The sequence below is a fragment of the Macaca mulatta genome, chromosome 11 (assembly GCF_049350105.2).
Source record: "Macaca mulatta isolate MMU2019108-1 chromosome 11, T2T-MMU8v2.0, whole genome shotgun sequence".
NCBI lineage: Eukaryota > Metazoa > Chordata > Mammalia > Primates > Cercopithecidae > Macaca > Macaca mulatta.
The window spans coordinates 112,282,920-112,298,551 of record NC_133416.1 but is presented as its reverse complement, the minus strand read 5'-3'; the positions used below and the strand labels follow the sequence as shown (position 1 = coordinate 112,298,551).

General features: G+C 38.2%; 1 protein-coding gene and 1 long non-coding RNA gene across 5 annotated transcripts in view; one reads left to right on the top strand and one right to left on the bottom strand.

Annotated features, from left to right (window-relative positions):
• LOC144333007 (uncharacterized) overlaps window positions 1–15,632 on the bottom strand; it is a 61,159-nt gene that overhangs the window by 1,719 nt on the left and 43,808 nt on the right. The gene's annotated exons all lie outside the window — the stretch shown is intronic.
• Window positions 1–15,632, top strand: part of ALDH1L2 (aldehyde dehydrogenase 1 family member L2) — a 61,476-nt gene that overhangs the window by 36,032 nt on the left and 9,812 nt on the right. For all 4 annotated transcript variants that reach the window (XM_001089566.5, XM_077954835.1, XM_077954833.1 and 1 more), the window contains 6 exons: window positions 2,092–2,162; window positions 2,246–2,351; window positions 9,588–9,675; window positions 10,453–10,546; window positions 12,049–12,148; window positions 15,003–15,101. In XM_001089566.5, coding sequence (XP_001089566.2) covers window positions 2,092–2,162; window positions 2,246–2,351; window positions 9,588–9,675; window positions 10,453–10,546; window positions 12,049–12,148; window positions 15,003–15,101 — 558 coding nt within the window. The remainder of the gene's footprint in view (window positions 1–2,091; window positions 2,163–2,245; window positions 2,352–9,587; window positions 9,676–10,452; window positions 10,547–12,048; window positions 12,149–15,002; window positions 15,102–15,632) is intronic.

Sequence of the window (15,632 nt, the reverse complement as noted above, 5' to 3'; positions counted from 1 at the left end):
TTGGGCAGGCTGGTCTCGAACTCCTGACCTCAAGTGATTTGCCTGCCTTGGCCTCCCAAAGTGCTGGGATTACAGGTGTAAGCCACTGCACCTAGCCAAAAAAAAATTTTTTAAGGAAAAATTTGATAAAGACACAGGAATAATAAATATTTCATTTTCCTTTTACTATATAATAAATAGCAAACATGGGGTGATCAATGGCAACAACACTAGCTCCAGCACTGGGGATACAAAAGGGAGAGGTAGGGCTTGTAGCAAACTGCAGTATGCATGTTCCTCATAGACTCATAATAACCACTGCAGTACCAGTTATTGCAACCACATTCCCAGCAGCAAAAAGAAGCAAGTGAGAAAGGGGGAGTGGCAAGAGGAATTTCACAAAGCATTCTTACCTTCCCAGTACCTTTTGCTCATATCCCTCCTTGACCATCTCTATCTGCTAAGGAGACTGGGAAACATTGTATTCATCTGAACACATTGTTGCCACCAATGTTAATGTACAGTCAGACAGACCTGAGTCCAAGTCAGCTTTGGCCCATATCAGCCAAAGTTGTTAAAGTTATTTTATCTCCCAGAACCTTACTTTCCTCCTCTATAAAATGGTCACAATAATACATACTTTGCAAGTTATGTTTTGAGGACTGGAAACAAGTATTTGTACACTACAGGATTAGACAACTCTGCAACATAGCAGGTTTGCACAAAAATGAAGTTTTTATTGTGATTCAGCCACAAAGTCATGCATATATTGATATTTACTAATGGTAGTTCAGGTCCATCTCTTATCCCCAATTATGAAATCCAAATAGCTCTGAAACCTGAAAATTGTTTGATTAGTTCAAACTGATTTGATGCCAAACCCTGACTTGAATGAACATAATCTATTAATAATATTTATTTACATCACTTAGAGTGAATATTCATATGTTTCAGTGAATCAATACTAGTGTGTTTGCATGGACACAGGGATGGGAACATCACACACCAGGGCCTGTCCAGGGGTGGGGGGCTGGGGGAGGGATAACATTAGGAGAAATACCTAATGTAAATGATGAGTTAATGGGTGCAGCAAACCAACATGGCACATGTATACCTATGTAACAAACCTGCACGTTGTGCACATGTACCCTAGAACTTAAAGTACATTTAAAAAAATACTAGTGTGTTTGATTATGGGACGCTTATTCAAATCCTGCTGGGGTAGCAGATAATTTAAGGTACATGCACTATAGTACGTTTCTAAAGTCCAAAAAATTATGAATTCCAAGACATAACTGGCTACAAGTATTTTAAGAAATTGTACACTCTATTAGTAGTAGCAATAAGATTTTATGTGGCAAAGCAAATGAATAGCTTTCATTAAAGCCTACTATTGTGAATCTGTTAGGATTCAATTGGCTGCATATAACAGCCAACTTAATCCTGTTTTTTAACCCTATTATTTTTCTCTCACTTTCAAGGAGTCCAAAGAAAGGCAGTCAGGACTAGTATGGGAGATGCAAACTCTTTTTCTGTCTTTGCCAGGCCATCTTTAGTACCATGTGACCTCTACCCTGAAGGTTGACTCATGATCTCAAGAAAATCACTGCAGTGCCAGCCATTTCAGCAGTAGTCTAAACAAGAAGAAGGAGGAAGCAGACATGGAGGGAAGAATAAAGGAGTTGAGTTAGTCTGGTTTAAATAGCAGTCACCTTCGAATGCTTTGTGCTTATATCTTCCACTGACCATCCCTAACCTGGAGAATGGGAACCATAATATTTGATAGGCATATTGCTATTCCATTATTAGTACAGGGATTCTGTTACTAAGGACAGAGGGGAGAGTGGATAATAGGCAGGCAGTTCACATTCTCTGCCAGGCCAAGCAATTGGGAATGGACAAAATGAGAATTATGTTTATTCTCCTGTGTTTCATGGTTCTCTTGAGAAACAAATGCTGTTCCTTCTTTGGCATGGATATAGTTCTTATCAACAAACACTCTTTCATATCAGCTAACAAAAAGTAAGAGAGGAAGACAGAAAATGGATCCTTTGAAATGAAATTTACTTATTTAAATTAGTAAAATAAGTATCAACTTTTCTTATTCTTTAGGGTTCTACTATTCCAATCAACCAGGCTCGTCCAAATCGCAATCTGACCTTCACCAAGAAAGAGCCACTCGGGTAAGATAAGGAGAGTGCCTCTGAGTGAATCATGAGTTGTGTTATTTGAAACAACTAAGCGTATCGAATTTCTTCCCCGGCAGTGTCTGTGCCATTATTATTCCCTGGAACTACCCGCTGATGATGCTGGCGTGGAAGAGTGCTGCGTGTTTGGCAGCAGGCAATACCTTAGTGCTCAAGCCAGCACAGGTAAGGCCACAAAGGGCCAGGTATAGAATTGCCTCCTTCTTACATCCAGTACTTCAAAAGAGTGACATATATTTATAAATAGCAAACAAAAATGAGATCGTATGGCATTTTTCTCATACATCATGGACAACTTTTCATGTCAGTAAATACTCATTTTTAATAGCTACCTAATAACATTGTATGGAGATTCCACAATTTAAAATTTTCATAATAATAGAAGCAAGCATGGTGCACATCAGTGAAGTCCACTGACTTTCTACAAACCAATTCAATTCTTCCAAAATGCCAAGTGCCCAACATTTAGGGAATTATTTAGAGTAATTATGAGATATCAGAAAAAGTATTATGCAGGTATTCAAATTTAATTGTCAAAAATACTGTAAAGGCAGAGGTTGCAATGAGCCGAGATCTTGCCACTGCACTCCAGCCTCGGCAACAGAGCGAGACTCTGTCTCAAAAAAAAAAAAAAAAAAAATATATATATATATATAAAATATGTATTATATATAAGTTCACTATATATTATATATTATATAATATAACAGAGTGAGACTGTCTCAAAAAATATATTAAAAATATATAAAATATATAAAATATATATTTATATGTATTATATATTAGTTCACCATATTATATTATATATCATATACATTATATATGATATATATTACATAAAACATATTTATATGTATTATATATTAGCTCACTATATAATATATTATATATATTGTATCTTACATTATATATATATTAGCTCACTATATATATATATATAGTGAAGATGTAGAAGATGAGGGAAAAGCATGTAAAAGAACATCTGTAATTATAAATATATATCTAGATGGATAACAAGAAAATACTTTTAAGAAATAGTTAAGGTAGTTTTCAAAAAAATATTTTAATGCTACAATAGCTTTTTAAGAAAAAAATATGGCAGCCAAGTTAACACTGGCTGAGACTTTACTATATAAAGTGCACTATGCAAAATAAGAAGAAAAACAAACTTCTTAATTGGGTTTCTGTTATATGCAGGTAACTTTACTATGTAGTAGGCATTCTGAGGTGCATAATTCATGGAGAAAACTTGGTCTTTATTCTAGAAGAGTTTGTAATTTGTTACCTCTCAATTCTTTCATTTCTTCTTTCAGAGCTTAAAAAAATACAGTTTCATTTGGCATAGCTACATGGTCATGTGACCATGGCCATTTTGTTTTAATCATTAAAAACGATTTGAGAAAGTAGGTATACATTCAAAGTTTTCAAAATTCAAAAGATACAAAGAGGTAGATAGTGAAATGTCTCCCTTCTATCATTACTCCCCAGCCAACCAGTTTACCTCCCAGAGACAACCAATGGGATTAATTGTTATCTATTAGTGGCTTAGATATTCCAGAGATAGTCTGTACATATATATGTGTATATTTATGAATATGTAGTTTTATATGTATATATAGAGAGAGATATATTATTATATGTAGATATAGATATTATATATGTGTATATGTATATATTGCTAATTAATGGGCATAAAGTTTCAATTACTGGCCAGGTGAGGTGGCTCACACCTGTAATCCCAGCACTTCGTCTATTTTTTTTTTTTGAGACAGAGTTTCGCTCTGTCACCCTGGCTGGAGTGCAGTGGCGCAATCTCGCAATCTCGGCTCACTGCAAGCTCCGCCTCCTGAGTTCACGGCATTCTCCTGCCTCAGCCTCCCGAGCAGCTGGGACTACAGGCGCCTGCCACCACGCCTGGCTAAGTTTTGTATTTTTAGTGGAGACAGGGTTTCACCGTGTTAGCCAGGATGGTCTCAATCTCCTGACCTCATGATCCGCCCGCCTCAGCCTCCCAAAGTGCTGGGATTACAGGCTTGAGCCACCGTGCCCGGCAATCCCGGCACTTTGGGAGGCCAAGGCAGGTGGATCACTTGAGGTCAGGAGTTCAAGACCAGCCTGGCCAACATGGTGAAACCCCATCTCTACTAAAAAATACAAAAAATTAGCTGGGCATGGTGGCAGGCACCTGTGATCCCAGCTACTCCAGAGGCTGAGGCAGGAGAATCGCTTGAACCTGGGAGGCAGAGGTTGCGGTGAGCCAAGGTCGCAACATTGCACTCCAGCCTAGGCAACAAGAGTGAAACTCTGTCTCAAAAAACAAAGAAACAAACAAAAAAACAACTTCAATTATGTAAGATGAATAAGTTCTAGAGGTCCTCTGTACAACATTGTACCTATAGTTAATACTACTATATTTTACACTTCAAAATTTGTTGAGAGTAGAGCTCACATTAAATGTTCTTACCACAATAAAATAAAATTTTTAAAAACACACACAAACGGCCGGGCGCGGTGGCTCACGCCTGTAATCCCAGCACTTTGGGAGGCCGAGGCGGGCGGATCACAAGGTCAGGAGATCGAGACCACGGTGAAACCCCGTCTCTACTAAAAATTACAAAAAATTAGCCGGGCGCGGTTGTGGGCGCCTGTAGTCCCAGCTACTCGGGAGGCTGAGGCAGGAGAATGGCGTGAACCCGGGAGGCGGAGCTTGCAGTGAGCCGAGATCGCGCCACTGCACTCCAGCCTGGGCTGGGAGAAAGAGCGAGACTCCGTCTCAAAAAAAAAAAAAAAAAAAAACAAAAAAAAAAACACACACACACACACACAAAAAGTAGCATTTTATATACTTACCAAAAAAAAAAATTCTTCCTTTTTTTTAGCAGTTTCCATCGTATAGATAAAACATATTTTACTTAACCAATCCATAATTATGGATATTCAGATTTTCTCTCCTTTTGCTGTATAAACCATGCTACAGTTAATAACCTTATAAACCTTATAATGCACATGTGCAAGTATATTTATAGGATATGTTTCTAATTGCAGAATCCCTCAGTTAAAAGATACATATATTTGTGTGATAGATATTGACAAAGCCATCCATGGGGGTCGTATTAGCTCACCAGCATTATACAAGACTACTGTTTCCCACTCTTGTTTAATGGGTGCACAACACATTAAACAGCAAGAAGCCAGTTGAGTGAAGTGAGGAGACAGATAATCTAGCCCAGTAGAGCTCCACACTGGCTGTACATTAGAATCACCTAAAGTTCTCCTTTTAAAATGCTGATATGGGGCCCCACTGGCAGAGATGGGGCCCCATATCAGCATTTTAAAAAGAGAGATCTGGGCCGGGCGCGGTGGCTCAAGCCTGTAATCCCAGCACTTTGGGAGGCCGAGACGGGCGGATCACGAGGTCAGGAGATCGAGACCATCCTGGCTAACATGGTGAAACCCCGTCTCTACTAAAAAATACAAAAAACTAGCCGGGCGAGGTGGCGGGCGCCTGTAGTCCCAGCTACTCGGGAGGCTGAGGCAGGAGAATGGCGTGAACCCGGGAGGCGGAGCTTGCAGTGAGCCGAGATCGCGCCACTGCACTCCAGCCTGGGTGACAGAGCCAGACTCCGTCTCAAAAAAAAAAAAAAATTAAAAAAAAAAAAAATTAAAAAAAAATAAAAAGAGAGATCTGATTTAATTGGTCTGAGTTGGAGACCACGCATTGGTATTGCTTAAAAGCTTCCCGTTTTTCCAAGGCACAGCCAGGGTGGAGAACCACTGAATGATATCCAATGAGAATGCTAATTACTGAGGAATGGCAATGAGTATATATAATGTCCAAAAATTACAAACATTCTTTGAGTGCATACCAGTTGCCAGGCAGGTAGTAGTGATGAAGATACACAAGGTTTCTGTCCCCATGGAAATTACAGTCTGGCTCTATCTGCAGTTTAAAACTGGCAGTTTTATAGTTGAAGATAATTTAAATCCTGAGAATGAAAGACCCAAAGGTGCCATTGTTATGCTGGACTTTTTAATTTTATTGGATAATATTATGCAGTGATGCATTTATAATATTAGGGCTCTGTGTGAATGTCAAGAGGACTGAATTGAGATGACTCTTCTTAAACCGGTTGTCTGCTTTGTTATATGTGTGAAAGATTCCCTCCTGGCTTCATACAAAAGAAAGCACAGATTTTCATGGCCTACAGTGGTTTGGTCCAGGTGTGACAAGTTCTGACTTTATTAACCTCATATTTAGCAATGACCTACACTTGCCCAGAACCATACTAGAGGCTTTCCTATATATTATGCAAACCTATAATCCTGCAGGGACACTGGATAGCCAAATGGAAGAAAACCAATAGAAATGAAAAGAGCTGTGATAGAGATGAAACCATTTATTTTATTTATAAATGACATTTTAAAACCTTTATATTCTTACTTTAAAAGAATTATCATTAATTCAGGATAGTTTTTAAACATCTTTCTAATTATGATGGTTTCATACCAAGGCATAATCAGATATACTTGGGCTAGAATCATCTTCAACTATACTAGATGTAAATCCACTATTTTAACAGTCTTGATAACTTCAAATATTTTGGGCCAACTTCTCATCAAGTTAAATCTACATTGACATTTTACAAACCTCACAATGCGACTGTCATGGACCTGTTACTAGAAGGAGGAAAAGTGGTAGCCCTGGCTCTTTATTGTTTGCTTGTTAACATTATTATTTATTGTGCAGTTTCTATGCACATTTTTTGGCCACTTGTCCGTTTTATGAAGACAAACTTAATTAAAATAACAACATAGTCTGTGAAACCATGTAATCCGGCCTGTAAACTTCATGAGAGGGCAATCTTCTGAAAGCAAATGAGCAAGGGAAGGAACCACTGCTACCCCTTGGCCTTGTGAGCCTGTATTCTTTCCTAGGACACTGCCCATACCTTTGTGGCCCATGACCATATGACCTTCATTCAGACTGTGTGACAGCAGCATTATCCAGCCATACAATAAATGTTAGTCATGGTTCATTTACTTCATATCTTTGTCAGCTAAAATATATAAATAAAAGTTCCACTATCTTCTTTTCGCACCTCAATGGATCCTCTTGCACATCCCATTTTTAGAGTCCAAGCTAACCAAGTACTGACTTAAGACTGAATGGACGTTGGTTTTTAAGAGTGTGAAGGTATTGCTTTCATTTTGCTTCGGAGATTTGCATTGCTATGATAGATGTTTAAGGTGAGATCCATATTATGCCACTTTTTATGTGAGAAAGAAGGGAAAATAAGAAAATATGTATTTGCTGATTTGAATAAAAGGAAACACAGGAAAGATAAACTAGAGACTAATGAAATTGATTATCTATAGAACATGGGATGAATGGGGTGGAAAGGAGGGTGGGAGAACGACATTCTCTGAATGGACGTTTGAATAGTCCTGACTTTTGGAAGCATATTCCCCATATTCAATGACAACAAGAAAAAGAAATAAAATCAACAAAGATGGGGCCAAAATCCTAAAAGTAAATGTAAACAAAACAAATTAAGCCATATTTCAAATGAATAACATGACCCCATTGAAGAGAGTGAGGAACCATGAACCCAAGTCACTTTTGACTAACTTTGGACTATATGTCCTCAGGATAAAGGCAACGCAAACCAACAACAACAACAACAAAACCCAAATACATATTCAACTCTAATTAATAGGCTTCTTTTTCACAGGGACATGGCTTAACAATTCTCAAATGACTTTCTCTATGTTTTAGGATTAAGCAAATAATTAAATATATTGTGGATAATGGGAGCCATGTCTCTCTTTCTTGGAGAAGAGAATGACTAATGTAAAAAGGGCAGAAGGATAGAATCGACCCTGAGATATCGGATAAAGGTATCAGTGTAAACTCATGGGTTTTAATGTATTTAGATAGTTAAATAAAGAAATGGATATAGGCATATGTGGGATAGATACACACATATATTTACATGTGTGTGTGTGTGTGTGGTGTATACATACATCTCTTTCCCAGCTCTGTCTGCTACAAGGGCCTAGAAGCGATGACCCCTCAATAATGTCCAGATATCTTGGTTTCTAAAATACCATTCTTCTCTCAAAGAAACTTGGGCTCCTTGGAGAAGGAGCTGGAGTAGGGAAGAATCAAGATGAATCTAAAATATCTTGTTGGGCCTGAAAGCAATGTAATGCTCGAAGAGTAATAGGGGCATGGCAGAATGATAAGGGGCCGTACTAAAGGGACTGCCTCAGCCAAATCTAGAACGACTGAACATCAAAATCAATAACAATAGTAAAAGATGACAACCTGCTGATTACAGTAAGAATCTATGCGTTCACACTGATATTAATTAATTAAACAGAAAGGAAAACACTTAGAGAGCCAACAAGTACATGTAAAAGGAATGATGGAATTGGAAAATCACCATTTGGCAACCATCATAATACTATTTATGATTATTATCCGGAAATTATCCATGGATACTAAAACTAGTAGATAAAAATTTGAGGAGTACCTCCCCACAAAATATTTATTAACTACAATGTATAAAATAGTAACTTATAGCGATGGAAGTTGGCAGACCACATTTGCCAAATAATCGAAATCGATTTTCCAGTATTGGAACTATTCTATAGCACGTGCCACCTGATGTGATGTCCTGAGAAAAGCCCAGCATCGTTCCAGTGGTATTGTTCCCAAAAGTGCATAACTTGAATCTAATCATGAGAAAACATCAGACAAATGCAAACAAAGAGACATTGTATGAAATAACTGGCCTGTACTCTTCAAAAATGTCAGTGTAATGAAACAGAAAACTCAGAAATTCTCCTAGATTACTGGAGACTACAGATAGAACTAAATGTAATGCAGATGTTGGATTTTCTTTTGCTGTAAGACATTATTGGGATAATTGGTGAAATCTGAATATGGTCTGCAAATCATGTATTCTATCAGTTGTTAATCTCCTGATTTTGATAATTGTACTATGGTTATGTAAAAGAATTTCTGGTTTTCTAGAAAATGCACACAGAAGTATTTAGAAGTATGGTGTATGTCTTTACTGTATTCTTAAACAGTTCAGAAAAAGATACCCCTTAAAGGTATCTTTAAAAAATAGTTTAGAAAAATATATATAGAAAGATAAAGCAAATGCAGTAAAATGTTAACATTTGAGGAATCTGAATGGAAATGTATATAAGGAATACTTGTACTATTTTTGCATCTTTTTGTAAGTCTGAAATTATGGCAAAATAAAAAAATAAGACAATGTACAATAAAAATAAAATAAGCTCTAGTGCAGCTATCAAGGGAAAACTGGGTTCTGGGCTAAAGGTCAGATGAGAGCCTGAAGAAGGTAATTGCTGTCTGCTTCTCCTCAGGTCACGCCCTTGACTGCTCTGAAGTTTGCAGAACTGTCTGTGAAAGCAGGCTTTCCAAAGGGGGTCATCAACATCATTCCGGGCTCAGGCAAGCCACTAAATGACTCACTGTGCAATAACTAATGAACGGTACTGGGGGAGCCGAGTGACTGTTTTACCACTAGAGACTTGTCCTGAATTATAACTGTATTAAAACTAAATACAACTTACCAAACAGTTAAGGATGAATATACTTACCATGTGCTAAAATCTTAAAATGGAAATACAGTGGTGGGTGAGTGGCAGTGGGGAGGGGGGTTGTACAATCATGTAAAATTACCCTAAGATGTTCCATTTTGATTTTCAAGATAAAAATCAAGGTTTACCCATCATTATTTTGGGAGTCTGATAGTTTCATAAAGGGTATTATTTTAGACTTTCATCAGTTTGCAATTAATACAGAAAATGTAAAACTAAGGTGTCGATAAGAGCTTAGAATATCTACTTTCATGAATTTAAAGCCATCTTCACTATAAGAATTTGAGTATGTTTTTGTTTTTGTTTTTTGAGACGGAGTCTCACTCTGTCGCCCATGCTGGAGGGCAATGGCGTGATCTTGGCTCACTGCAACCTCCACCTCCTGGGTTCAAGTGATTCTCCCTCAGCCTCCTGAGTAGCTGGGATTACAGATGTGTGCCACTATGCCCGGCTAATTTTTGTATTTTTAGTAGTGACAGGGTTTCACCATGTTGGTCAGGCTGGTCTCAAACTCCTGACCTCGTGATCCGCCTGCCTCAGCCTCCCAGAGTGCTGGGATTACAGGCGTGAGCCACCGCGCCCAGCCTTGAGTATGTTTTAATTCATGTTTTATTCCCTAATTCTACAGGTGGCATAGCAGGACAACGTCTGTCTGAACATCCTGACATTCGCAAACTTGGTTTCACTGGTTCCACTCCTATTGGCAAACAGATCATGAAGAGGTATTGGTTTTAATATGTTGATTCACTGCAGATCCTGTTAAACTAGGTTTCAATTTTTGTTTAAACAGGGTACTTTTTGAGTGAGGAAAACTACATCTACTTTGGAAAGGAAATCTACTTATTACTGCTAAGTACTGAAATATTTGAAAGTAATAAAATACTTTCCAAAGCATTAAAGCCCAGAGTCAATAAAACCAAAGCTATGTTGAAATTCTACACCCTACTGGTAGTTTTAACAATTCAGCACAAAAGGCTTTCTGTATTAAAGCTGTGGCCCAAATTGTTTTCAGAGTATGGGTAAAAAACTGAAAAGATACATACATGTGAAATTTATATATTTTATATGACAAACCTGGATTATTCATAAAATGGAGTCCCCCTATATTTTTTTAAACTGTAAGCAATCTAAATGTCCAAAATAAACCAGTTGTTAAAATATGTCAATGTAATGGAACACTGTGTAGTCACGTTCATAGAGAATTTTAATAACATTGAAAACTGTTGTTAAAATAATAAATGGAAATAAAAATAAAGTATAACATTGTATATACTGGATGATCTCAACTATGTTAAACAAGGCAAAAGCTATGGTAGGACAGATCACAAATAGGTAGTATATCAAAATGGTAAAAACAATGGTCACTGAGGCATGGAACGGAATTTTGTGATTTTCTTCTTCTGTTTGCATTTTGGGGGAGGTCTTTTCAAAGTGTTTTAAATAAAAATACTTTTGTAAGAAAGGAAAAATAAACGGCATACTTTTAAAAATTGATATTTTTTCTCCCAATGCTTCAATAGTCTGGTTAGAGGTTTAATTCCTTGCCAGCCTTTTATGTAACCAAAATTTCTAAAGAATTTGAATTAACTTATGAGAATCTCTAATCATTTGATGACAACATTATTGAAAATTTTTTATTATGGAAAATTTCTAATATATAGAAAGCAGAAAAGCAAAATGAATTCTATGTACTCATCACTCAGCTTCAGTGGTAATCACCATTCTACCTTCTATGTTTTATCTATGAATAAGTTTTCCCTTTTCCTTTCGTTCTTTCTTTTTTTTTTAAGAGATACGGTCTCACAGTGTCACCCAGGCTAGAGTGCAGTGGTGATCACAGCTCACTGCAGCCTCGAATTCCTGGGCTCAAGCAATCCTCCTGCCTCAGCCTCCCAAGCAGCTGGCACTACAGGCGCACACCACCATGCCTGCCTAATTTTCTTGTTTTTTTATAGAGATTAGGTCTTGCCATGTTGTTCAGGCTGGTCTCACACTGCTGGCATTAAAGGATCCCTTCTGCCTTGGTCTTCTGAAGTGCTGGGATTACAGTTGTGAGTCACTATGCCTGGCCTTGAATAAGTTTCTTAATATTATTGAGGCTCAATATGTTTTCCATGGCAGGTGGTAACTTACAGCTTAAAAAGTGTGTCTCTGTGTGTGTGTGTGTGTGTGTGTGTGTGAGAGATGTTAACTAAATGCTCATTTCTCATTTATATTCCTTTAGCTGTGCTGTAAGCAACTTGAAGAAAGTTTCCCTTGAGCTTGGTGGCAAGTCTCCACTTATAATATTTAATGACTGTGAACTTGAAAAGGCTGTGCGAATGGTAAGAGAGGGTCAGATTCAAGTAAATAAGTGCCTGGGCCAGGTGCGGTGGATCACGCCTATAATCCCACCACTTTGGGAGGCCGAGGCGGGTGGATCACTTAAGGTCAGGAGTTCGAGATGAGCCTGACCAACATGGTGAAACCCTGTCTCTAATAAAAATGCAAAAACATTAGCCAGGCATGGTGGTGGGCACCTGTAGTCCCAGCTGCCCAAGAGGCTGAGGCAGGAGAATCTCTTGAACCCAGGAGGCAGAGGTTGCAGTGAGCTGAGATCATACCACTATACTCCAGCCTGGGCAACACAGTGAGACTCCATCTCAAAAAAAAAAAAAAAAATAGGTGCTTGCTTCTAAAACACAATTCACTTCTTTCTTTATCAGAGGTCTTAAATGACATTTGGTTTTTGTCTAGTCATAAATTAAAACCATCGTTTTTATGCTTAGAACTGGGAATACTCAGAGCACTTAGTTTTTAAAAATAATGTCTTTCTAATTCCCCTACTAAGGTGTTTTTAAAACAGGATATAAGTCATAGCAGGCATGTAGAAAAGTTCAAAAGATATTCTATTAGGGCTTCTAGCTTCTCCCTCCTTTCCCTACAACATCTAACCCCATCAACCTGAACAGGCCTACTTTTACCTGTTTTGCACATTGAGCTTCTGGTAAGCATTTTAGACACAACAAAGGGTTTAATATTTAACAAGTAATTAGCAACATCAGTTTCCTGGTTTTAACAATGTACTATGGTTTTATAAGATGTTATCATGGGGGAAGCTAGGTAAAGGGCACAAAGGAACTCTCACACTATTTTTGCAACACCGTGTGAGTCTTAAACCATTTCAAAGGATAAAGGCTTATTTTAAATAAAATGTAAAGGTTAAAACAAATAAACATTGGCCTAGTTGTCATTCTTCACCTCTGGGATACAGGCATAAAATGAGTCAATGCTTGGCATGGGTTGTGCTAAGCTTTCTTGTAATTGTGGGGGAAACTTACAGTCTTTCCAGTTCTATACAACTGTCCAGCCTGTGCACTAAGCAGACTCTGTTCCCCATTGCCCTTAACTGTAATTTTAATGCACACTCACAGCCAAACTTCATCATGTAAGCATCCCAAAGAGAATGGAGTGGCCTGGGAGTGAAGAAGAACCAAGTACCCCTGTGGCCAGGGCCTCTGAATGGACCGTCTGGAGGTTTCAGTGACAGATAATGGCTGGGGGTACTCAAACTGCCATTGGGGGTTGGGACTCCCCTGAATGTCTGGGTTAGGAATATATAACCTTAAAGAGTCTGTTTTAACCATTTAAGAACCCCAAACCCAAGATGGTCAACATGTTTTTGTAATGTTTACAGATAAAATGTATGCACAGGAAAAGCATGTTATTTCAAAGCATTCGTTATACTTTTTGTTTGTTTTTGAGATGGGATCTCACTGTCTTGCCCAAGCGGGTCTTAAACTCCTGGGCTAGAGTGATCCTCCTGCCTTGGCCTCCCAAATGGGTGGAATTACAGGTGTGAGTCATTGTACCCAGCCACATCCATTTGTTTTTTTTGGGGTTTTTTTGTTTTTTTAATATATACGGTCCAGGGAGGTTTCCTGCAGGTGAATTAGAAACTGGATTTCTAAAAAGGGAAAAATGCAAAAGTGCATCAGTCTTCCAAATCTGTCATTTTTGAGTGCCTTCATTTCAAAGATTTCTCCAACTTCTCCTTGAAAAGTAGGTATTTCTTTTCATGAGGGGGTTAGAGAGGCTTTCTAAATATTTATGATTTATGGCTGGGCATGGTGGCTTATGCCTATAATCTCATTACTTTGGGAGGTCAAGGTAGAAGGATCACTTGAGCCTTGGGGTTCAGGACCAGCAACATGGCAAGACCCTGTCTCTACAAAAAAATAAAATTAGCCCAGCGTAGTGTTCACCTGTGGTCCTAGCTACTAGGGAGACTGAGATGGGAGGATCACTTAAGCCCAGGAAGTTGAGGCTGCAGTGAGCCATGATCACGCCACTGCACTCCAGCCTGTGCAACAGAGACAGACACTGTCTTAAATAAATAAATACAAATAAAAAATTTTTAAATTGTGATTATACAATCTAATGTAGAGATTTTTAAAAGCAAAACTTGGTATACAAGTTATTACATTTAAATTTATAGAATAATCTAGATTTTCTAGGCCAAGGCAGGAGGATTGCTTAAGCCCAGGTGTTGAGACCAGCCTCAGCAACATAGTGAATCTATGTTCTGTCATAGATGGAATGTCACATGGAATGTCACATGGAATCTAGCTCTGTCACCCAGGTTGGAGTGCAGTGGTGTGATCTCAGCTCACTGCAACCTCTGCCTCCCGGGTTCAAGCGATTCTCCTGCCTCAGCCCCCTGAGTAGCTGGGATTACAGGGACCTGGCACCACGCCCAGCTAATTTTTGTATTTTTAGTGGAGACGGGGTTTCACTGTGTTGGCCAGGTTGGTCTTGAACTCCTGACCTCGTAATCTGCCCACCTCAGCCTCTCAAAGTGCTGGGATTACAAGCGTGAGCCACCACACCTGGCCTAGATTTTCTTTTAACACAAAATTTGCTTCTAATGGTACATCTTTATTGTTACACATACATTTTTTAAAAAAATGCTCATGGACCAAAAGGGGGAAAGGATAAGCAAAATCTCTCAAATCATGCTAAATCAAAACAGAGTATCTCCAAGAATCTCTCATCACTAACAAGGCCAAGAGGATTGTCTATGACTTATCTATGTTGTCTGCTGTCTTCCAAAAACAACTAATTCCCTCTGTGTCCAACTTTATGGGAATCTTGACTTCTCAAATGATGTTAGCAGTATTTTCTCTTCTCCCACTGAAGGGCATGGGAGCAGTATTTTTCAACAAAGGAGAGAACTGTATTGCTGCTGGGCGGTTGTTTGTGGAAGAATCCATCCATGACGAATTTGTGACAAGAGTGGTGAGGCACCTTCACATTTACTCTGAGTCATTTAGAGATTTTGCTTTTACTTGAAAAATCATACTTCTAGGATTGTTCATGAATTTTCAGGTGTGATAACAGTATTGTGGTTATGTTTTAAAAAAAATCAGCCCCTAGTTTTTTTTATAGCTACATACTGGCATATTTACAGATTAAATTATATGATGTCTGAAATTTGCTTCAAAATAACCCTGGAGGACAGGAAAAGAGTAGGGGAATAAATTGGCCAGAAGTTGGTAGTTGTTGAAGCTGGGTGATGAGTACATGGGGTTTCCCTGTATTATGTGTCTACTTTCACATGTGCTTATGACTTTTTTTTAGTAAAAAAGAAGTTTATATAAAAACCTGATAAAGTATATTGAAGAGCTATGATACCTTACTCTACATTTGTAATATATTAGATCCTTGACACGTGTGAGAGTTACACTCCTAGATTTTTATAAATCTCTAAATAAACTATGAGAGATACACCACGAATCCCCAATTGCAGTTGACATCATAGCAATATAA